Source organism: Pterocles gutturalis, unplaced genomic scaffold (genome assembly GCF_000699245.1).
Source record: "Pterocles gutturalis isolate BGI_N339 unplaced genomic scaffold, ASM69924v1 scaffold35945, whole genome shotgun sequence".
Taxonomy (NCBI): domain Eukaryota; kingdom Metazoa; phylum Chordata; class Aves; order Pterocliformes; family Pteroclidae; genus Pterocles; species Pterocles gutturalis.
Window position 1 is genome coordinate 34,829 of NW_010139434.1, and position 24,783 is coordinate 59,611.

The 24,783-nt window shown below is 39.3% G+C and overlaps 1 protein-coding gene across 1 annotated transcript in view; it reads right to left on the reverse strand.

The window, feature by feature from the left end:
- The window catches only part of LIN52 (lin-52 DREAM MuvB core complex component), a gene marked incomplete at its 5' end in the record, with an annotated part of 40,452 nt that extends 15,765 nt beyond the window's left edge, over window positions 1–24,687 (reverse strand). The window contains 3 exons of the mRNA XM_010083346.1: window positions 22,879–22,962; window positions 24,131–24,197; window positions 24,650–24,687. Coding sequence (XP_010081648.1) covers window positions 22,879–22,962; window positions 24,131–24,197; window positions 24,650–24,687 — 189 coding nt within the window. The remainder of the gene's footprint in view (window positions 1–22,878; window positions 22,963–24,130; window positions 24,198–24,649) is intronic.
- Window positions 24,688–24,783: the final 96 nt, after the last annotated feature.

The following is a 24,783-nucleotide window of genomic DNA, read 5'->3' on the forward strand; positions in this document are numbered from 1 at the left end:
TCCCATTGGAAATACCAACAACTGGCAGTGTTCACTCAGCTAAAGGAATAGAAACAGACTTGTATGTTGATAAAATGGAACAGACCAGTACTCTGAAGAGAAAGGTAACTTCTATTGCTAAGGAGGTTCAACACAGACAATATCCTATATTTTGAGGACAGGTATTTATTAATACAGAGTGAATAAAAGGTCAGCTTGATCTTGAAGATGAAGAACAACTTTCTGACCTGTGAATTAGAACATATCCTGGTTGTTCAAATTGCAAAGCTTCATTAATTGTGTCTCAACTGTTTGCAGAAACCACTGATGCTACAGATATGTATAATTTTTCATAAAGGACATCTGCACACATTTCTCTGCTGATGGTGTAACCAAAGAACTTCTGGAGACTGGTGGAATGACCTTCTTGGTCTATCATGCTATTTAGACAGCCTATTGGATCACCTGGATTTGGTAAAGAAAGGGATAGACATGAAATGGGGATCTGGCAAGAGGTGGATATAATTCACATAAGAGATGCAGCAACAGATTGCATTCCCAGAACCTCAAAAAGGAAAATCATACTTGCCGACATGAAAAAAACAACAATTGTTAATAAACAGATATTCTACTCTTTAACACTCCATATGGCAGTCTGATGGATTAAACACCAGCAGAGTGTTGATCACTCTAAAAGCTCATATTGAGATGATCTGGAAAACATGTCCATCTACAATTCACAAATTCTGGTTAATTTAATTAAAATGCTGCATCACTAAGTGCCTTAATATGTAGAAAGCCATAAGCTTATGAGGTTCCTGGCACATGCCTGCTTTCAGAAGAAGCTACAGAACAAACCAGCAAGAGTCTCCTTTTCAATTTGGGACACACAAAGGAAGACTCCTGAGCTGAAAAATCAGTCTAAGTTTACATGCACGGACAAAAGAGCAGAAAAATCTCCAAAACAGGCAGAGGGACAGGTGACACAGAAAGGCTAAGGCTGCCAGTAGCATGAGAGAAACAAGGACACAGACTGTCAAGGTACTGGTGACTTCTTTAAAAGGGGCCAGTCAAGGTTAAAGGAAACTAGATGGGTTAGAAATAGTTAGACTGAGAAACAAAGAGAGAGAGGTGGGGTTCAGGAGGGGGACTGTCTCCTTGCAAGGGGACAAAGACCAGGAAGTCCCAAGAGAGAAGGAGCCCATGATCAACATGCTTGGTCAAAGGTAAACCCAATGCTGTAATTTACCTCTACCAAGGGAGGCTTGAGATCTGTCGGCTTCTTAAATTGAGACAGGCTACAGCACATACATAATCAATTAGTGGAGTCTAGCTAAGGGGTGGTACCTGTTCATTTTCAATTTGGTGCCATGAAAGAGAATCCATGAGGCTGAGCCAGCTTAGAAAATTTTTCCCTTACTAGAAGCACGGCTGGATGAAAGAATACAGATATTCCCAGCCCAAAAACCCTCTGACAAAAGACCAGCGAGTATACTGCTGGGATGCGGAAGCAGATGGAAAACCTTTTCCATGTCTGCAGCAGCTCTGAGTTAACAGGAGCCAAGACATTCTCAATACGCTCATTACTGTCTCTGGAATGGACCCATTTATATTAATACTTTTCTTACACTTAGTAATATCTGCTTTTGTTCTTCCTAAACCAAAGATGATGATGCTGGGTTCAGCTCCTAGCAGCTGAACCTCAGGATTCAGCATCAAGGGTTTTCCACATATGACTACTAAAATTTGAGAGGAATCTGAAAAAAAGAAAGTGGCGTTATCAGGGAGACATAATGGAAGAACAGACAGAAGTCCCCATGTTACTACTGTCTCAATCCACTGTAATTCAGAAAAGCATAAATCATTTTATTTCTTTTGCATTCTCAAAACTACCTAGAGTAAAGAGAAAAATTTCTAGAAGGAAGGTACAGCAATTTTCCTCAGGAACACATTAGTTCAGGCTCATTTCTTGTTAAGAAATGTTAAACAGAAACAACTTTGGATTTTGTTCTGCAGTATGATCATCTTATTTGTAAAAAGAGGAGCAGTCTCTCTAGTATGGCAATTGGTCCCCTACTTGTACAGGCAGATGAGGTTCTGCCTGCAAAACCCAGGAGGATCTGCTGACTTTCTGCAACAGAGGGTAGGGCACGTGGAGCTGTGAAGAAGGCCTGATCGCGTTCTATGTCTAGCACAGTATTATAAAGACTGTCACCAATTAAAGGCTACTTCAGCTGTGTTGCTACAATTCATTGCATGACAAGAAACACTGACATTTTACAATGAACACCCCTATACTGATCATTCCCATAATGGCAGAACTCAGAAAAATTGATCTGAAGTAAATAAAAAACAAAGCCACGTGCTTAGAGAATAAAATCAATTTTTAAAAAGCCCAATCACATTTGCATTTCACTCTTCAATATCATCTTTATGCTTCCTCTAGACTATTTCCAACTACTTTTCAGGAAATGTGACTGAGCATGCTGGACCCAAAGTTAATTATTTCCATATTCAAATACAAGAGCACTGATCTCCTATGCTATTACAAGCGTAAGAGCCAAGAAAAAGTGGCTAAGATAGAAAGCACAGTGGGAAAAAACTCCTTCTGCCCCCTAAGTCTTCTCCGCTTCAGAGAGACCAGGAGGGCTGATTTCAAAACAAGAGCAAGTGATATATCCAAACAAAAGCAGATCTGAAAGGTGAGCAAACCCCACAAGTCACCCAGTCATTATTACTGTGTCGACAGCACACTTGTTAAAAATGTATATTTTAATTTTCTGTATTGCTAAAGGTCCCAATTTGCCCAGGGATCTAGCTAAGCTGCCGTTTTCTACCACGACAGAGTCTAATCTTTATTTAATGGATTTAGCATCTATCTTCACTAGAGTGGTCTCTAAGGGAAAGGGGAGGGGAGTATGAAGGGGCATGAAGAGATGATCAGAGCCCCCCTCTCCTTCATCCATCCGGCGCTCATGTTTGTGTTCAAAATTCAATTACCTCCTTATTGATACTTCACAGAGATATTTAAGCTGCAAACATGAAGCCCTGATTTCCCAGGGGGCCATGCCCCTCTCTATTTCACTGCTCTGCTTCCCCCAGGGTGAATTCCTGAGGCGTCCATATTAATAGGTAATCAGTCACAATTCATTTATTAAACAGCTAGCAAGGTTTATCAGCCTGCCCTGATTAGCCGGAAGAAGCCACCGAATTCCTAATTTATTTATGGAAATGTAAGTGTCTTTTTGAATGCCATTCATGAAAGACAGGGGTGCCGTGGGTCTGGCACGCTGAATTCTAACAGGGAAGCAGCAGGCAACCCAGAGACTGCAACTTTGCAACTTCAGCCCGGGAAATGTGCTACAGTGACCCTAGTGTGATCAATAGATTTAGGGCTTGAACCTCAGACAAGCATTCACAAGCCAGCTCTTCGGTGAGCAGGCACTGCCACCCATTGCAACTAGAGAGTTACCATCCTGATGGCACAGGGTGTGGACTGGCTGAATGAAGTTCCCTGAACAGAGCAGCTGATGTGGTGAAACTAGGTCAAAAGAAAGAAAAAAAAAAAAGAAAAAAAAAGAAAAAAATAAGTAGTGTTTCTAAACGTTCCAATAAAACATTCAGAATACTGCTGAAAACAATTGCCAGGTAACACTAAAACAGGCATTTACATATAAAGTTTGTTTTTTGAAAACTGTGGACTGTTACAAGCTTTAGATTTTTTTTGCTATAATCATTTTGACTGAACTGGTTTTAAAATGCAACAAACATTGCCATTGTACTTTCAAACTAAAACACAGAAGCTCAGTGACGCTGCCGGACTACCAGAAAGTGAAAATGGCTAACAACAAAGTCACTCCTCTATTGTTTTAAAAAAAGAAATGGAGAACTTGGTAAAAAGCAGACCTTGAAGTGAAAAAGACTTAAAACATGCACTTAATGCCTCTTCAGGCAATTAGGATATAGCTTCAGAGAACATAAAGCTTATATACAGGCCTCTGAAGGTTCAAGGCACCACTGGTGAAAACTACTTTCTTTTTATCCCTTTCAGCTGTGATCTCTGAAACTCATATTCACCTGAACTTCACCCACCATACTTACTTAACCATAGAACAACTAGGAATAGAAGACTATAGAAAATGTTTATTTCCCTTTTCTTCTCCATACAAATTTGAGCCAAGTAACTTTCACCGTACACCCCCTCTGTGTTTAGTGAGTTTTCTGAACCACACAACTGGGAAGTAAACATAGGGACTGTACTTATAAACCCTCTGAACAAGGAGTATGTCCCTCAGGCAGACGCAATAGCCAAAAGAGTATTTTTAATTCCTTCTTTTCCTAAATTATTTAGATCTCAAAACTGACAGGGTTTAGCAACATACAGTGTTACATGGAACACAGCAGCATGTCTAAGCACATTGAGAGCGTTTCTGTAACACTAATTCTGAGACACTTATCAGACACTTTGTTCAGTGACTTCAGTATTCTGATCCGATTATTAATCGACTAGGAAAATATTCAAAACTAACAAGTCAAAGCATAAACAATGGAGGATGCAGATGCCACTCCACAATATCGTATTTCACAGGAATTGTTTCAGTTCAATCACAATTACTTGAAAATATATTTCAAATAACAATTCAAAAATCCTATGTAGTTTAAAACTGGCTACACCCAGTACCCTCTGAATTTACAAGCACAAGCTTAACAGTTACATACAAGGTTTTAATTTGCTTAAGATCTCATTACACAAAGATTTCACTAGTGTATTGAAACAGATATAAAAATCCCTACTTCAACTAAACTAGTACAAGCCATACCTTTAAATGGAAAAAGATATTATTTCCTCTCAAATTACAGTGGTCAGACATGGAAAGATGTAGTACATGCAATAAATATATCCAAAATGCTAGGAGGAATGAGCATTTGAATTCATCTACAACCAGAACTCGGTGTGTTGCAGATATTTGAAGTCAGGGATAGCATGGGGAAACAAATCCTGGAAGAAGCATCTTTTCACTGCCCAAAAGAGTAATCAATAGTTTAATTGTTATTAGTTTGTGTTTTATGAAGACAAGGGTAATTCAGTATATTTTTCCTACTATGAAAACTAGATCCTAGAAGAAGGGAAAAAACAGAATTTACAGAAATGATTTCTCAATACCTTTCCTCCACTGTTATGAGGAGGATTTCCACGCTGGCACAACTGGCTGACATCACAGTATTTTACAACAAGCCCAAATATCTAATCAAGATGTGGCTCTCAACAGCCAGTTTCTTCAGCTCTCATTGCTCAGGGAACTGCAAATGCTACAAATGAAAATAAAATAACCTGTTCCCTTCCTGAATCTAGCCATTACTTCACCTTTTCCCCCTTCAGCAGTAAATTCACAACGGTGATTCCAAGCAAGGGCTTTGCAGAGTACAAAAGACAGAACTCACCACAGAGCAGGTAAAGCAGGACACTCACGCATGTTCTTACTGGGAAGCTCACTGAACATCAAACTCAACATATTTTCACTCCCTCAATACATAAGCTTCTTATCGTACAGAAAACTGCAGCACCATCCATAATGGACATTCAAACCCATGCTGCCCAAACGTTGCGGAATACAAGCTGTAATCACATTGCAGTTATTTTTAGTCTTCACAGATGTTATTTCTAGTCTTCTAGCTCTCACAAACGTTATTTCTAGTATTCACAGCTTTCGAAACACAATGAATTGAAAGCAATGTAGAATTAGCTTTCTGAAACCAAAGACATTTCCTCCAGGAGATGCAAACCATTGTCATTCATGTCAGTAAATGCTTCTTCCTTGGCTACATTGAAGACATCAGCATTAGCACCAAAATTATTACATGCCACTGCTTACATTAGCAGATACACCCAATGAAAGGGCTTACCTACCCAACTGCCTTGCATTCCTATCCATATGTCAACCCCCAAATGTCACCAGCTAGCTTCCCAAGCCATCAGCTTCCCATATGCAATCCACTGTCAGCACAAAACCATGTCCATGGAAAAGCAAGTCTACAAAACTACAGGAGAACAGAATTTAGTATTACAACAGAGAACACAGCATTATAATCTTTAACTGCTTGACTAATTTTCAAAATAACCATTTTAAAGTCCATTTTAACTTAACCGTTAAGTCTGATACAGAATACCTAGTTGAACCCAGCATGATACTGTACATCTACCAATGCAAAACTGAGACTCACGTCCCTGTATGACACCCAAAGGAAGGGTTCGGAAATGAAAACCAGAAGTATTACGTGGGCATTCCTTCCTTTCTAAATGCCACTTGATCCAGCTTGATGACAACTGCCTATTACTGTGTTGAAAACTACTGTTCATACTTTCATCCTCTCTCATCTGGTCATCCATCTCATACATTTACTTCTAATGCTCCCATAGCAATGCCCATATACTTCTAAGCTTACTACAATAACGAACTGCATGGTTACAATTAAGGCTGGAATAATTATTTCCTGTCTTTCTTGCACATATAGTCAGTGCTGATAACATCATACTTCTAGTGACTTACACAAGGAACTTCGCAAACTGCATACGCAAAAACTATTTCCTACGCTGCTTAAATGCTGTAACTTAAGTGACAGCCATTTACACGCAGAGCAGAACACAGTTCAGAATAAAGATGAGACTCTCTAATGGACACTGGAGAAAATTAGATTCTAATTGCATATGCTGTATTTTGCTGATGACAATGAGGTCAGCATTTGCAAAAGAAGTGTTATGACTCCTTTAATGACCAACAGGTTACTAAGACCTTTATCATATACTCATTGGAAATGTAACATTTCCAACAGCAGAGAGCCCTCTAGAGCTACCACAGGAAAACAGTTCAGCAGCCCACCAGGAGAAGGGCACCAATGCTGCTTATCACAACACCTGGGCTCTTCAGACTCCCCTCCAGCTACTGACCAAACCTGATTTTACCCGGTTCAGTAGAACAGAGATTAAACCCTAGAGTGAGAAAAGAGAAGCCATATTTTAATTTGAAGAAAATGGGGGCTAATATTTGTTGAATTGCCACTGAACCTAGAAAGCTTTAAAATATAACAATAGGTTTCAGAGACGTTGTGCAACAACTTTAAGAGAGACTTACATTATTTACAATACAGATGTTTGTAAAACATCACCAAATATCTGGAAAGCCAGATTTTACATGACAGTGTATACCGACACCAAAATAATTGGCACTTTGTGCAGTTTAAACAATTTGTGGATATATGCCTCATAGCACAGAAAGCTCTCCATATGGAAATGCCCTATCACTGTAAAATAATTTCTACAGAGAAAATACATTCTGCTGAACTTTATTATAATAAGCTCCACTAGATTTCACTAAAACAGTGCTCAAAACAACACACATGCAAAATCTGTTTCATCAGTTATTAGACACCTTTCAACTACCTCCACTCTTGTGCTTGTGCTGTAACAGCCGATCAGTAAAAATACCTCCTCAAAATTAAACTACAAACTGAAAATCTCTACTTAGGCATCATGGAGTTTCCTATTCCTATCTTCCCAATTACAGTAAAAGGTTGTAAGATAAATCACAGGAAAATAACTGAGCTATATCCTTTAGCTTTACTGTCAAGACTTACAACTGTGAAAAGCAGTAAACACAACTTTATTCTCTCCTCATTGTGACCAAAAATTTCTGCAAGAATAAACCCATCCATTTTCTCAGAACCAAAACCCACCAATACATAACATTTTGAGACCGACAACTAAAGTACAGCACTCCAGCCACAGGTTTGGTTCCACATTTTAAGAGCCTAAGGTAACCACTGAACATTACGAGCTTAACTTACTGTGTGTTAATTCATCAGGCTTAATTATGACATGAGTTTGCAGCATGTTCAGGGAACAACAATCTCTTGGACACTTTAAAGATTCCACAAACAGCCTTCAAACATGCTTTCATGGGCAAGTATAAAGCAATGTTTTATTACCAAAATAAATTTCTAAGAGCTAGCACTTCACTGGAAGGGGGAGGTGAAGAACAAACTTGCAATGAATATGATGAGAAGAGGTAGTATGTTTACTCTGCTGGCAATGGCATTAACTACCCTTTTTTTTGATCTCCAGGTAGAAGTCAAAAAGCCACAGCAAAACCCTCCTGTACAGATGGTAACAATTCAAAATGTCTCAGCACCCAGACAAATTCACATCAGGATCAAGAGTTGGATTTTTAATAGCAAAGTATGCAATAGATATGTAGTAAATTCTCCATCACTATTGATTTGTTTTAGCGAGACAGGACTTTTTTTTTCCTAAAGACGACAGTTTTCAAACAAGGGAATTCAAACAAGACATTAAATCAAAGAAGCCTCCTAGCCACATAACCAAAATTTTTCTTGTGACCTTCTAAACTGTATCTCTTTCCCATAGCTCAGGCTGGGTCTCATCTACAGGCTCCTTTTCCTAGAGTGGCCTTTTAGGATGCTCTGGAAGAGCTGGAGAAAGTGCTCTCTTTAAATTCTGGTCTTCTCAGAAGATTGCCCCTAGGCCTGAAACCAGATAGACCTACACTTACAGACTAAGAGCAACAAAACACTGTTTTCAACACATAAATCCATAAAGTGGCTGGAATTAATTAATATGACCTACTTTAACTCGTCCTGAATTTACTAAGATACTTCACATTGACTTCAGAGTGGGCTGAATTGACTCACCTAAAAACAGAGATTAAATGAGATTTAGTACCAAAAAATGGGGTTTATTCCCTTCCCCGCACATTTCTCTCTTATCGTCTGACCTTGTACATCTGTTCCATAGTCTCATGATCAATCTAGTATTAAAAATCCTACCTTCAGCAAGTCTATCCTTTTATCTCTCAGTATTATGCAATTGGTAGGTATCTGGTGAATATACACTTCCAAGCACCCTCAACAACTACGAGAAAGAAAACGTTTTTCATTTGGCAAGGTCTCCCCTTTCTTATCTCTTTTCCGAGCTCCCCCTCTTGGTCACTCTGCTTTGTGAATAAACCCATTCTCTCCTCACAGCTTCCTCAAGTAGTAGCAACATGAATTTCATTCTTCCTCTGTCCAAGCCAGCACCAAGACAGAGGAGACCCGTTATTTTCACTTTATAGACTCTCAAAGACTGGCCTAAGTAGCAAAGCCACAAGCGTTCACACTCCAGTACAACAATATCACTCCAGATCAAATTAATTCATGCATGAGAAGCCTTTTTATAGCCATTAAAAGTTATATTTTTTTAATGAAAACAAAATGTATAGAAATGTATTTAACAAAACAGAGGAACAATAGCGAAATCAGTCTAAAGAAATCCAGAAGAGGAAATAAAGGCAAAGCAAAATTTGCAAGGAGATAAAGTTTTACATTATTAGACTAATGAATATAGCTGGGGGTGAAATGTAAGCTTTCATGTACTCAATTTATTAGCTCTTTAATTAAAAATCATATGACATTATATTGTTAAATTTAACAAGATCCTGGAGAAGTATTACATTAAAATTTAGAAATAAGTAAATTTTTTAAGAGATAAAGCTATAGAAGCTTTACGTTTCAGGGAATACACCAACTGCTGTTGGGGAGGGTTGGCAAGAAACCTCCCTTTGCCCACTCTTCTGCAACTGTGCTGAACAGTGAGTAGCTCTTCACACTGACAAAGTCCACTGATGGGGCCAAGCTACTACAGAGTACTGGTCTGAGCATGGCAATTCTCACAGTCCTGTTAAAAGCTGTTTTCTGAATTGATATAATGTTGTGATCTATACTTTACTAGCAGAAAACATTCATTTAACCCAAAGAGTTTCATCTTCCAATCCTAACACAGCACAAAAAAACCCAAAAAAAAGCCAAAAAAACCCCACCCCCACACACCAAAAAAACACCAACAAAAAAACCACCCTCCACAAACAAAAAGGCTATCCTGGAAGACAGGAGTACAGTTCTCTATCCCAGGTATTTTTATCTCAAGCCCACTGCTCCAGTCAACAATGCATTTCTAAAGGAGAACATTTTCAGAAAAAGGAATCACTCTGATTTATACGTATTGGGTCACTTCTCTGTCCTAAACCCACAAAAGCTTATGGCTATAAACTCCAGTCCTGTTGGGACACATGGATATGTATGTTTTTACATTAGTTTTATTCTATCTTACAATCAGTTTTCAATGCCTAACAAAATGCAAATAGCTATCACTAGTTCCATGCTATTAATACCAGTCATTCTTTGATATTCTGAAATAAAGCTATTGATTTGATTATAAAAGAAGGCAATCTCCATGCATCAACGATCGGCATCATAGAAGACAGGGCTTAGACATAAAACAAAAGGTATGTTCAGGTGAATTCAGCTGTACACGCCTGTGCAGAGACACCAAGCAGCTCCACACCAAAACCAGAGAGGAGCAAGAACACACAGCCATCCTCATTAGAAACACGTCAGAGTAGTAAACTACATGTGTAAACCGAGGGTCACAGCAGAGTCCTCAGCTTCTTTTCCCTCCCCCCATAAAATGTATATTTCTGCAGGAGATATATGGGAACTAGTTATGAAAGTCAAGCAATTAAAAAGCATTTCAGAGGTATTCATGGGACTGTACCAGCCACAAGTGCCTGACAGCTCTACGCGTGTACCAGTCCCTGGAGAGCCATCACACTTCAATTACTATCACTAACATTAGTCATTATCAGGCTGGCTTCAGTCCCTGGGGAAGGCAGCTTGTGATGACAATATCCAGCCTCTCCTTGTAAAACAATTCATTAGGCAAAGCGGAACAGCTGGGGCAGCCACGTGGAGGTCTGCAGAGTGGCCACCCCCACAGAGACCTCCAGCCCCCCTTTTCCTTTTGGAGGGGGCAGCCACCGCCCCCATGACAGCTGTAAAAGCCTCTGGGGACACTTCAGGTTTAATCAGTGCTCCTTATACTCAAGGGAAGCATTTGATTGCAAACTTAAACTAATGGCACTCAGAAGGTTACAACAGTCATCAGATAAGAGGCTTTAGGGCATTTTTATCTTGTTCTAATGCTGGCAAGTTAATAAGGCAATAAGAAACAGATACTATCAGACTTGGTCTAGCAACATTATACAGACCGGATGTTCAGAGCTGCATTTACCAGAGACGCAAGAGGTAAGGTGGCAGGTCCATTATTAATCTTACAGAAGACTTCATCCTGAGAACAACCAAAACCACTCAATAAAGCAACAAAATGCTAGGAGATTTTTCACATAGTCTTGTATGCATTATCACCTGATCCAAAACAGACAAAAATTAAAAGGAATTTATCAATATCAATATCCCACCAACATATGTTCAGTCTATTTGACAAACACACTGTATTTCCTTTTTCAAAGCACAAATGCTGGCTGAACAGAACAGTGAGACTGATCCTTATGTACTGAATAATTCCACTGCCTCTGAGCTACTAGGGCAAAAATGTGCCACCAAACACAAATACATCCCCGGTATTAATATGGATACATACTAATGATTTTTAACCTTTATGCTGCTTACAAATAGAAATATTTTTATATCTAATGCTTGTAAACAGATGAGAATAGGTTTGCTTTTCGTAGTTACCTTGCCTGGGTCCCAAGCTGAAGAGCACTTGGTATTAGAACCTGTTTCATCACCACAGTCTCATTTTACTTCTACTGATGACATACACAGTATTCTAATGATGCCTTGCCTTCCTGTGGCATACAACAGCAGCAAGAGGGGACAACAACAAACAGCATACAGGATAGGATAGTGAAGGATAAAGGCCTTACATGCTGTTTTTTAAAATCTGTGATTTTTCCAATGTCTTGCAAAAGAAAGTCAACATAAACTCCACCTGACAGTTGGGGAAATAGGGAGGGACACATGAGAGAGCAAATAAACCAACAAAGAACCACATTAGTGCCAGAAACTGAACCAAGGTCTCCAAAGTCACACTCTAGTGCAGTTTTCAGTAGGATCAGCTGCTGCTCTGCAAAATAGGTCCAGCTATCAATACTAAGGAAAAAAAATTTCACTCCTGCCAGGAGCCAAAATTTACAGGAAAACATTTCAGACAGAGGTGATACAGGGATAATCTTTCCAGTATTTGCAAATACAGATGAAATGTTCTGTTAACACAGAAGTAGAAAAGTTTTAATTGGATAAAGGTATAGATGGCAAAAGAATTTTAAATAATAAATACAGACCAGTTGCAAAGGTTTGAGAGTCACTGCCAGAGCATCTCCTGAGATTTGTTTGGCATTTTTGTGTTTTTTACCCATAATGGAAACATGCACATAACCTTATGCTTGATCAAATTTTTCCCCATCCTCAATTCCTCCACTGACAGTAGTCTACAAGTTATCCTGTCAGAATGAGAGCAGCAAAAAATAGGCTTCTGACAGTATAATGTAAGAACATTTTGTTTGTAGTCATGTTTCTTTCTGTGCCAAGCATGTGGCAGGTAGAAATGCTTTAACGTGACAGCCCGTTCCTTTACTTTTGTGGCTAAAAGCTCTTCAGTCAAGCTCCATTGACCCCCTGCTTGTCTAGACAGATGATGGTGGTTTTACTGTTCATTTCAGCCAAGACACACAAGAACCTCTGTGTATGTTGAGGACCATTCTCTTCCTCTGCTTAGAGAATGACACTGAATTGACTGGATCTCCTTACACAGAAAAACAGGGTACCCAGTCCAAGTTGCACAGACTCATAATCAGCTCTGCAGATGGAAGTATTTGGAAGTCCATTCATCGTCCCCAAAAAGCATGAAAGCCATTGCTGTGACACAAGAATCCTTAGGTTTCTTGTTCGTAATCAGGCTGCTCACACAGAGGCAGACCATGGAGTTGCACCCAAGATCTGCTCAGAGCTCATGAGCTGAACCAACTGCCTAGTGCTGTGTTCAGCTGAGATTGAGGAATGCAGGCTTTGAATTAGCTTACTTCTGGGAAGGATCTTAGGTCACAGAATCATCGAATCACTGGATGATCCAGGTGACAAAGGCTCAGGAAGTCTCCTACTCAAAGTCGGGTCGATTATGGGGTCAGCTCATGTTGCCTAAGGATTTATTCAGTCAGGTCTGGAAAGTGTCTAAGAAGAGACTGCACCACCACCCTTATGGTCGCACAACATGTTCCACTGCTTGACTGACCAATGCTAATACTCCAGATGTCCTCACAAGGCACAAATTACTGCCTTGAGCAGCACACCAAAAATTCTGCAAAAGCTAATGGTGATGAATCAGATGAATGATTTCACAGGAGTGAAAAGGAGTTTGGTCAGTTAGTCTCCAGATTAATCAGATCTCTTCCTCTTCTTCCCCACTAACCCTGAAAAGGCTCCCTTCTCTTAACCACAGGAAGTATCCAGATTAACCTTCACTCTATCAGCATAAACTCAACAACTCCTTTACAGAAAGGATCAAACTATTGCAGCATTTCTTCCTACTATCAAACTATAGGAGCCAAAGGGGACTTTCAGAAGAGACATTTTTAGAAAGGAATACCAGGGTGTAACACAAAAGTTCTGCGTGGCTTTTTTTGTTGGTGTGGGTTTTTTTGTTTGTTTGGGCTTTGTTTTGTTTTTTAATAAAGCAAATATGTCCTGATTGAAGTACCTTTCAGAGATTTCCTTTGTTTCAACAAAATCAGATCCACAAAATGTAGATAAAGAGATGAGGAGAACAGAAAGAAAAAAGACAGATGTTTCAATAAAGATCCGGTAAAAAGCATCTCATAGTAACTCAGCTTTTATTTACAATGTTGTTGTTGCGTTAAGCATCACTCATTAAGATCAACAGCAGTTTTAAAAGCACAGTTTTCTGCCAGCTGTTAGGTCACTTAGCACACGGTCCTTATACATAACTTGGGAAACTTGGGTGGAAAACACCAGAGCTAAGTGGACACTGCCTAACACTTGACAAGCTCCACATTGTATTTCCAACATTAGGCTCCAGAATTAACAACCCTGCAATGGCAGATGTCATCTTAGCATTTCTTAGCTATGCACATTTAAAAGCTCTCTACACAATCACAGAGTTTAAATTTTTTTATTATAATCTCCCTTCTGCAAAAGGTGTCTAGCAGACTTAGAAAAACTCAATGAGCTGCATTTGGGGGTCTCAATGCATACCTGACATAACGGGAATTTGGGTTTTTACAGTCACTTTAAATACTTAAAAATAATTCTGAGAGAAAATAATTACCATCTTACTATGACAAAAAAATTAGCAGACAAAAAAAATCCAACCCAAACTATATAATCTAACAAAAGGAGTTTCCACATACACAAATATCAACAGGCATCAAACAAAAAATAAAAGCAAAGAGAAATTGCAGGAGTTTGAACTTTTGACACATTTAGGAGAATTTTAGAGATTTTTTCTCAAACTTCAGCATATGCACCTCCTTCTGCAGCACAGAGTCATCAATGCCTGGAGATTAGGATGCTGTATTAGTACTTGCCACTGAAATCCACAATAGCACTTCCCCCTCGGAGTAAGGGTGGAGGAAGGTGAAGATGTGGAAATTTCTTGAAGCTTAAAGAAATATTTATTCTACTTCACTAGCAGAGAGAGAACACCCTAAGGATCCAGGCAGTATTTTTTCCATATATGACAGTTACCTAGATACAGCATTTGTTTTATGGTAAGAATGCACAATTTATGCATATGGGTAGTATCACATTTGATATCATCAGCAGATTGCATCTCCGCGATTTTGTATTTAAGAACAGTCTGGACCTGGGTTTTTTTTCTGCACAGAGGGCAACACAACAACACACCCACTTATTAAAAAAAAAAAACAAAAAACAAAACAACAAACCAAACAATAGCAGCCAAGGTCCAGACTCAATTTCCATCCTCACCATCGCAACCTAATCTCCTGGCAAGTTAATGCAAATCAAAGTGAACACTTCTCTGATAGTGGTAGCAAAGCATGTTCCTCTCCCAAGAGAGATCTGTAAAACAGGACAGTCACTGACAGCAGTACAATTACTGACACAGATACAGACTTTATGGACATGTTTATCTCTGCTGTAAATCCACACTCTCTCTCCACTCCGATTCATGAGTCATAAAGAAATTGCAGATAATGAAAAAGTTGGAGAAATTTACAGCATGTCGGAAACCTCAGACAGCCAGAAGAAATTAAAGAGCTGACTGAGGATAAATCACACAGGTACAATTAAAACTTCCTATACCTTCTTCACCTCCAAACTGGGGCACAAACCAATGGAGATGATGAAAAGTTGAGGTCATGACTCCTCTGACTGTAATAATTTCTTAACTACCTAGATGTCAAAATTAGCCAATTCACAGATCACATATGAATGGCACTTTCAAGCCAGCATTCTGATGTCTTGCTCTTCCAGCAGGAGCTGCCCCAGAAAAATCCTGCCTGCAAATAAGCCACCTGGTGAGTAGTATAAGTAAAGGCTACTTCCTCATCCCTCTGCAGATGCAGAGTATCTCTTACCATAGTGCTGTGCATTAAAATGAAGAAGCAGATCTACAGTATGGGAGGAGAAGATAAAGAGAATCAGGAGAAAGGCCAAGGTTTCACGTAGAAATCATAGCAGCTTGGACATCAGAGTGACAGGGCCATATGAACACCCTAACTGACAATGTAAGTGTTCTTGTCACCTCTCTGAAACAATCAAATAAGGACTGAGAATTACTATGCATGTAAATTGAAAACAGCCTCCATACTTTTTCCTAGTAAGGAAAAAAACCCAAGCATTTCAACTGATTGTGTAGTTCCTGAAAAAGTGTGATTGTTTCCAAACCCACAAATGAACCATTCAAAACACGAGACATTTTCTGGGAGAAGTCTACTAAGTCTGCTAAGTAAATTCTTACACTAACTGCATATTACAGAAATCCAGTGTCCCGAGCATAATTTTGTTGTCCAGCTATAAAACTCTGCCTTCAGGCTTTGAAGCACATGAAGTATACTATCTCACATGAAGTCCTGGCAAACACAGTACTAAATAACAAAATAAGGGAGAAATATGCTTTCAGGCAAAACTGAAACATGATGAAGATTCATTCAGCAAGGCAGGGAATGTAGAAACTAAACAAGAAAAAAAAACAGTCGCTACAAAGAAAATTCTAAACAGAGTAGAAATAACTGACGTACCTGCAACTCAAACTGCTTCCACCTACACAGGAGAGCCCACCTTGCAAGAGTAAGTAAACTGTGTATTTTAAGTTTGAGGACATAATTACCACTAGACTTGTCATACAATGTTCTCTTCTGAGTCCAACATATTTACAACAATGTAGGTGATTTCAAAACATATTTTCTTCCTTCTTGTTTCAGATTAATACAGACACACTATTGCAACAAGCACTATAATTCTGGAGGTGCCAGCTTTTAACAAAGAAAAAGTGAACATCCTCCTTACTCTTTTGTCAGCAGCCAGCATGTTAAGAATATTACTATATCTTTCTAACAACTGGCACTGAGATTCCTGCTATGGGAGCTACATTCGGATTCACATCACCTGATCCTCTGTCACTTTATTTCCTTCTTCCTTCTCCAAGTCAGTTCTCTTCTCCAGCTCTACCACAACACATTAGGTAGCCTATTTCTCCAAGGAAATAAGGAAAGACTTCACGTTGAGAGAAAAGTCTGCTCTTCTACATAGATTCCAGAAACTGATTTTGGCTTACAAGAAACCACAAGAATCCAGTTCACTTTTTCATACAATTTCCCAACTACAGAGTGGACATACAGCTTTTACTAAAATGGACCAACAAGAGATGTCAGAAGATGCCATGAGACAGACACCCCACTGACACCCTGAATATTAAAACCCTCTTTACTTACACACACCTGTTGATATGTTGATTTTCTACAAATGTAAGAATCTGAAACACTTTGTCACAAACAAGTGTACATACAGACTAGAAAAGACACTAGGCAACTGTACTGCAGAAAGTAGGGGCATGTCCACAAATGTAAAAGTAAGGCTTCTTAAGAAGCTTCTTAAGAGCTTAAAAAGACTCAGTGTTGATTGACCCAGGACTAAAGAAAAAGTAGTTATGATCAGGAAGTATTTTTATCTGATGAGTTACATCATTGATATAAGCCTGTTTGGGTACGAAGGCCAGGTGTTTCCCAGAGCCTAGAGGCTGCACGTTGGTACAGGCAGACACTGCTAGAAAAGACAATCCGTTACAGAAAAGGAAAGAGATACTTCAGTAAGAGGATACATTGTTATCTTTCCATTCCTTACTTTGATTCTAATTCAACAACTTGCACAATGTTCAAGTTTAACGCTAAATTCAGTGTCACGCCCTGGTTTTTTACTGTAATAGATAATACAAGTTCAGTCCACCAAATACAGAGCCCCTGATTTAAACATAACCTACCTACAATCAGCATCAAAAAAGGAAAAAAAATTAAAAAGCAATGAGTGAATTCACATTCAACCACATTGGAAAGAGCTGTCCTAGCTTTGAAATTATCCATATCAAGAGTAGCCTGCAAAGATCACAGATAGAACTAGGTATATATGTTTCAAAATACGCTATAGTTAAATCCTGATGAAGGAAAAAGATGGAACTGCTGCACCTCTCCAAACCTACAAAAAAGCTGAACTTGCAGGCAAGACATCACAATAGGCAGCACTTAATCTGAGACAAATGAAAAACCAAAGACTACCAATCCGAGAAGAGCGGCAATCTGTAAATAGCTGGGAGTTCAGATGGACTCCTTTATGATTTTCCAGAAATTTCAGAGGCTGCTGAGGCTGCAGAGGACTACAATCGAAAACCAAGGACAGCTTAACTTGGGAATAAAGTAGATGTTCCTCATGCATGTGCCCATCCATCTCTTGCTGTCTCTCGAAGGGTGTCTCCATTACAGGGACACCTCAGCAATTTCTGGTAGCAGTTGCTTAACTACCATGCAGTCTAGTCTATTACTAAAATTACTAAATAAACAAAAAAACCCCACTGTCAAACGAAAGGTACTTCCAACCCAACCCCCTGATCCTGACATGCAGACAGCAAACACGTATAAAGGAATGTAAGAGCAGGAAGGCACATAACTGTACCTGCCTAGTAATCTCTCCCAGCTTCCAAGCTACTGCTGACTTCTCTGCAGCCAAACACCCCCAATGGATTTATCTTCCAATAATTTGTCTCATTTCTTGAGCAAGATAAACTCTGTGCCCACAACCTCCAGCATCAATGAGTTCTGACTTTAACGTGTAGTGCAAGTTTCTACTCCTGTCTGTCCCAACACAATGAGAAACAGTGAAGAGTCATTCCCTATTCACACTTTCCCTGCAATAATCAGGTTTACAGATTTTTTCACATACTGCAGCAGCTCTCTCAGGCTAAAAACTTCTCGTCCTTTATTCATTCTTCATATTAAGGAAAACTATCACTGAGTGACTAACCCCTGGCTGACCTTTCCTTTATCAGTCTGTAGTGCTACAAGATAGCAAACTTTTTGCTGTTTACCTGACATCTCCCAGGTCAACCCGGTCTAATTCTTGGGCCCTGATAGCTAGCATCAACTAGCTCTTCCCCTGTACCCCTTTGACTCAGTTGCACTGAAAGCTTTAACAGGGCATACGGTGGAAAAACAGAGGTAGGTATCTAAATTTGCAGTTATTTACAAAAACTGTTTTGAAACTTGCTGCTTTGTGGGCCACAAAAATTGAGGCAGAAACCGTGACTGCGTTCCCAGATATGCACTACCTCCCTCTTGCTTGTCACATCAGCTGGGGTCTCCTCATTCTGCGGTGCTCACAATCCTGCTCCAAGCAAAGCTGGAGGGACACACTGGGGGAAAACGCACGTAACAAGCCAATACACCTATACCTCTTTTTTCTTCCAGACTTCTGCCAACAGCAAAGATGAGACTCACTGACTGGCTGCAGCTCACATTCAGCAGTGATACTACACCTCTCAAAATCACCCTAACTGCATGATTAACAGTAGGCGCGCTCATCGAGCCCAGTTCCTTCTCCCAACATTACAATATCCACATTAACAAGGACAGCAAAACCCACATAAAGCAGGATTTTTATTACTAAAAATGGTTTCAATGTATTCTAACCAGTAAAATAACAATTTAACCGAGGGAAAATAGAAGCTCTAGTGAGAAAACTGAAGCAAAAAGAGAAAAGCTCTAACGAGCAAGAGGACAAGGTAGAATCGTACATAGCTCAAAAAGGAGACAAGGAGACACAAGCTGGTACCTCAGCAAAGGTGCTGAAAAATAATTTATTTTTACAAGATTTTATTATTATTATTATTACTGATATCACGTCCTGAGCCTGGAAGCTGTTGGAGAACTCCAGAAACACTTTGTAGCAAAGAATAAATACACAAACCAGAGACCTAAGGATTGCCTATCCTTTAAGAGGAGAGTTTAAAAAAAAAAATATTATTCATGCCACAAAAATCCTGCTTCATTCAAGGAAGGCTATCCTTCAGGTGAATTCTGGGCTAAGGAAGGGAAGAATATTCTGCAAGCAACACACATGAGTGAGCAAGAAGCCATGTACTAGCATGCTAGGTGGAGGGCTGAAGAAGAGATTCCCCATGATCTCCTTGAAGATCCTTTCTGATCCACAAGAAAGCTCTTCAGCATAAGTTACCAGCAAATTAAATGGTGCAAATAAGAAATTCTGACTTATGGAAGACAGCCCATCTTTTATTGGCAGTTTAATGGCCTGCATCTTAGTAAAAGGAAATTAAAGTACAGGAGATCATGCAGAAATATACAGCAGTCAGAAACATTTTTTAAAAAGCAATGTGCTCACTTATCCATTTGGTTAAAAAAAAAAAAAGACAACAAAGGTGCAAAATATATGCCAAACAGAAGTATTTTTAGACTACAAAGGTAAAATACCACCAAAAATAAGCAACTTATCTTGTCTGAGTAGGTACTACTGAAGCTAGAAGTACCGGAGACACAGCTGGACAGATCAACAGGTACCTTATTCAGAAAGAAGTAACTGAACCCTAAGACAGGGAGGAGGGGACCAGCACTAGCAAAAATAGCATTAACCATTTCAGTTGTCAAAGTTCTCCTTTAACACTATCATCCCACATGCTCAGAGACTATGTGCTATCAGTTAAAGCTACTGCAGTCTAAACAGGTACTTGCTATACTGCACAGAAATTGTAACAGAGGGTAAGAAGCCTGACTCCTCAGATGCCCGTATAAAATACCAGAGGAAGCTCTGTTGGCATTAGTCCAGTCTGAATGACATTCACTGTATCTCAGACCTCTAACCCAGGTAACAGAGGTAAAAGCCACCTCTAAAGTTTCTAGTCGACTGTTTCTTGAACTTACTGTTACAATCCAAGCAGGGCAAGTCTATTCCGCTTCATTTGATAAAGAAAAACTTTCATAGTACTCTGAACTAATTAAGATACAATTATTTAAACCACATAAGAATACACAGCTTAAAGTGCAGACCAGTGAAATAGCAGTGAGTGTAAACCTGGCTATTTTTAAAAGTGGAGGACAACTGTAAAACCAGATGTCAAACAACTGGGAAAGAAAATGTAAGTTACATGTTAGCAATTTAATTTGATTCACAGAAGCCATGGGCATTCAACAAAACAGCCAGGGTTACAGAAAGTAAAGGCAGCCCTATGGGAGAAAGAAGGGGGAGAATTAGTTGTAGAGAACAGAAACCCGTAAGAAGCAAGCAACCAAAAGAGGAACTGGGAAATGTATGGCAAAAAAGTTAGGAACAGCAGGAAATGTAATAAGAATGTGGAATCCACATTATAGCATTCAACTGTTCCTAGACAAAAGCAGTGAAGATAGACAAAGCATTCAATACATTTGTTTCAAATTCATCAAGAAAGCCCACTTCTATAGACAAAATAGTACAACAGTTCACATTAATTTAAGAAACAAGGCATGTAATTCAGTAATTATTAATTTATCAAACTACATCATGTCAAACCAATTACTCAGATTTCAATTTTAGTGTGGCACTAGTACCTTGATGAATAAACTCTTCAAAAGGTATCCAGTCCCACACATCACTTTGCCTAATGAATTCTAATGCAAAGTTAACATGAAGCATGATGTGAACTGGTTCAATAACAGACCTCACCACATAACTGCAAAGTCACTTAATAGATACATTTGTCATGGAGTGCCTCAGGAATCACTCTGGTCCTGCACTACATTTTATCTATAACTTGGATGAAAACAGAAGTCCTCGAAAATATAGAGAATTTGAGATGAGGTGTAGAAGAGGAGAGCTAGAAGGAAAAGTAAGTTGCTAACACAACAAAACAGAATTGTTTCTCACACTCAATATAGATAAAACAGTTGAAAATACTGTGAAAAAGACAGTGCACATACAGAACAGGAAATATGTCACAAAAAAATAGTCTTGGGAAGAAGAAACTCCAAATCATGACTGAAACAGTAAAATTCTATAAAAAAAAAAAAGCTGCAAGACTTCTACGGGAAGCCTCACGCTGCCATCTAGAGGAGGCTGATCAGCAGCGGCTTTAATCCTGGCTTCGACAGTTTCGATTAACAGTCAAATCAAAAGGGGACTATTAAACTTCAGTACACAAAGACATAATCAAATCCAATAACTCTGGACTAAAACTACAAGTCCACTAACTTTAACGAACACATCTTTTGGATTTTGAAAAGTCAAGATTTCAGTTACTATAGACTAAAGGTTATAACTGTTGGACCTCAGATATTTCATTGCTCACTCACTTTGTCTTCTTTTCCATATTTATTCATTTGCATTAAAAATAAATGGAAACACATGCAACAAATATTGCTAAGGAAACAACCACCTTGCTAGTTTTAATGTAACTCAGTCTCTGCTTAAACTTCATTTAGCAGGACAAAGCTGGCTGACATTTAAGCCTACAGTTTAACTGGGAAAGCCAATCATCAGCCAATCTTTGTATTTGACTCCGTTTTGTATTATTACACTTCAACTTCTACTACACTAAATGCTTTATACAGTCTTAACAAATGTTAGCACTGAAAATAAAATAAATTTGCAGAAGAGTGTTAAAATAAGCTTAATGATCTGATAATAATAAAGCATTAGGATATCCTAGGTTTACAGTCAGGAAGACACTAAAGGTCTATTACTGCTTTTTGTTATCCACTGAAAGGAAGGTGAAAGACCTGTAAGTTTTAAAACTTCTGGCATTTTGTGTAGCCCAAGAGCCACTGCAGCTAAGGTCTACGCTACAGTAAAGTTAAGCAGAAAAAATTAAATGTGTCAGCATGTACAGGTAGCTTTAAAAGAAACACAATCCTCTTGAAATCCTCAAAGCTGGATTAACCTGTTAACAACACAGTACTAAACATTATGACGAAAACAGATAAAAAAAAAAATTATAAGAATTGTCTGTTTCTAAGTGGGATGAAGGTCAGTCTTAATACTCTCCTCCTGCCACAATTCAGTGTGGAAAAAATAAAAGCTGCAGAAGCAGAAAACAGTATGAACACTAAGTGATAGGCAAATCCTACACAGAAGTGAAAGTTTCACTGTGGAGGCAGCACGTGAAGTTTAGCAGAAGTACTGTCACAGGAGTTCTGAGAAATAGCTTCAGTATCTGAGTGGGAAATAAAGCAAAGTGACCTAATTTATGCAAGTCAACGCTAAGTCAGGAACAGCAGCCTATGTGCCACTAGACAACACCAGATTGACACATGACCTCTTGTTATTTCTGCTAAGATGTTTTCCCCATGCAGGCAGAGGGAGAACACTGGAGACATAAGCTCGCTCTCTCATCCTGTTTTGGAAGGTCACTAACTGTGACTGTCAGAAACTTGCCAAATCTGCCAACACACATTTCCAGCTATAGATGTACCATGAGCGCATGTTTTAGTGGGAAGATTTGCAATGCAGTCAGTCATATCTGCATACAGCACTTACATTCATCCAGTCCCAGCTGATAAGCCAGGTTCTGCAGGCCACGAACTTTTTCCATGAGGTTAGCAGTAGTGAGGCTCCCCAACTCTAAAAAGAAAGAAAAGCCTCAATTTTAACACTGGCTATAGCCCTCTAGTGACAGTTCTCCTGCTTACTACTTCATAGACCACTTGCAAGTCATATTTCTCACAAGATCTATTTCCAGTAAACAGAAAAAATTCAAAATTCAAGCTGATGCCACCCCTACTTTTAATACACTGAGAAAAGACCAGCTTTCTCTACTGAAAAAGTCAGCCACGGATCTGGTTCATACTGTAATCTGCCACCACTGCAATGAGCAACTTGCCCCATATTTTGGAAGTTCTGGTAAATTCTCATTGCTACATGAACAAGCTACAAAAGAGTATGCAAGGGAATGGATTTACTATATGTTAATAATCTGTGTTTAAGCACATTTCTTGTAGCAAGTTGATGTTAATTTGCCCCACTTTCACTTTGGAACAGTTTCTCTGGAATTCACATGAGAGGCTGAGCATGCTCAAGGATGTTTACTGCAAACTATAGCTGTAACACACAGCAAATCTACATGCTAGCTAGCCCTTCTGTAACTTGCTCATACAGCCTTACCATTCAGTCAGAGGTCTTGGATCTGAGTGAAGACACATGCACAGAGCATCTTTGAACAAGTCACTCAACAAAACTAAGCTGCTCATCAAGTCTGATCATCTGAGGCCCACTAAAAAATTCATGCCACCTCTCAAACTACAGGAAACATGCACTATACTTATGCAGTGAAAGGCCAGTGAGGTAACTGAAATACTTGTAACATTACACTGCTTCAACTAGTTCTTGCATACTTGTTTTGAAAATCAGACTGCCACTGACATCTGGATATTCTCTTGGAGGTAACTGGATTAATGACAACCATACATCATTAACAAGATAAAAAGACTCTTGAGCTAGAGATTCTGCATGCAAATGTAAGGACTAGAGACCTGAGGCCACAGGGCATACTGATGGAAGACCCCTGCCTTCCAAGAGACAAATCAAAAGTATAATTAAAAAAAAAAAAAAAAAAAAAAGACCCAAGCATTCAGGCATCCAGGACAAAAAAAACTCTGAAAGAGGCACTGAATAACATAAAAGGACTAACCCCCATTCCTTCACCTCCAAAACATTTAAAGAACAAGTGTTTTAAGCCCCTTAAGTAAGTTTTGAATTCCCATCTGCTCTGGCACACAATGTCCATACTCACCCTTTAACATATCGATATCATCATTTTCTAATTCAGCCATCCACTTGGGAGGAGAACTTGTAATAGGCTGTTTTGGAAAAAAAAAAAATCATACTCTGACAAGTGCATAGAAGTCTGATCTTGCATTGAAAACTAGTTACACTGACAGCAAAAATATGAGAGTGCCAAGTGCTCTGTAGAGATATTTTTATGTTTAATCTTGTTTTCTTGCATTCCCTGGACTTTTTAGAGTTAAAACCAGCACACTACCACTCACAAGCCAAAGTCAGCATGAAAAGTGGGATTCCCTAAAGTTTAAAACCTTTTATCTCTTCCACGGTGTAATTCTCATTGACAGTGAGCTGCATAAGGTATACGAAACAACGACAAAAAAAAAAACCCATTGGTAAAGACAAAAGGATTATGCTCGCATATACTGAAGTTATCACCGAGATACGTTTTACAGAACAAAGACGTAAAGCCCCCCAGAGATTTTTTCCAGATCCACCGCCCCACGGCCGGCGCGCAGCGCTCACTCACGCTTTTGAAGGAGGCGGCGAACTCGGCAACCCCGGGCACTGCGGAGAGAGAACGAGGGGAGCGGCGGGTGAGCGGCACCGCCCAGCCCCCCGCGCGGCTGCTCCACCACGGGGACGGGGACGGGGACGGGACGG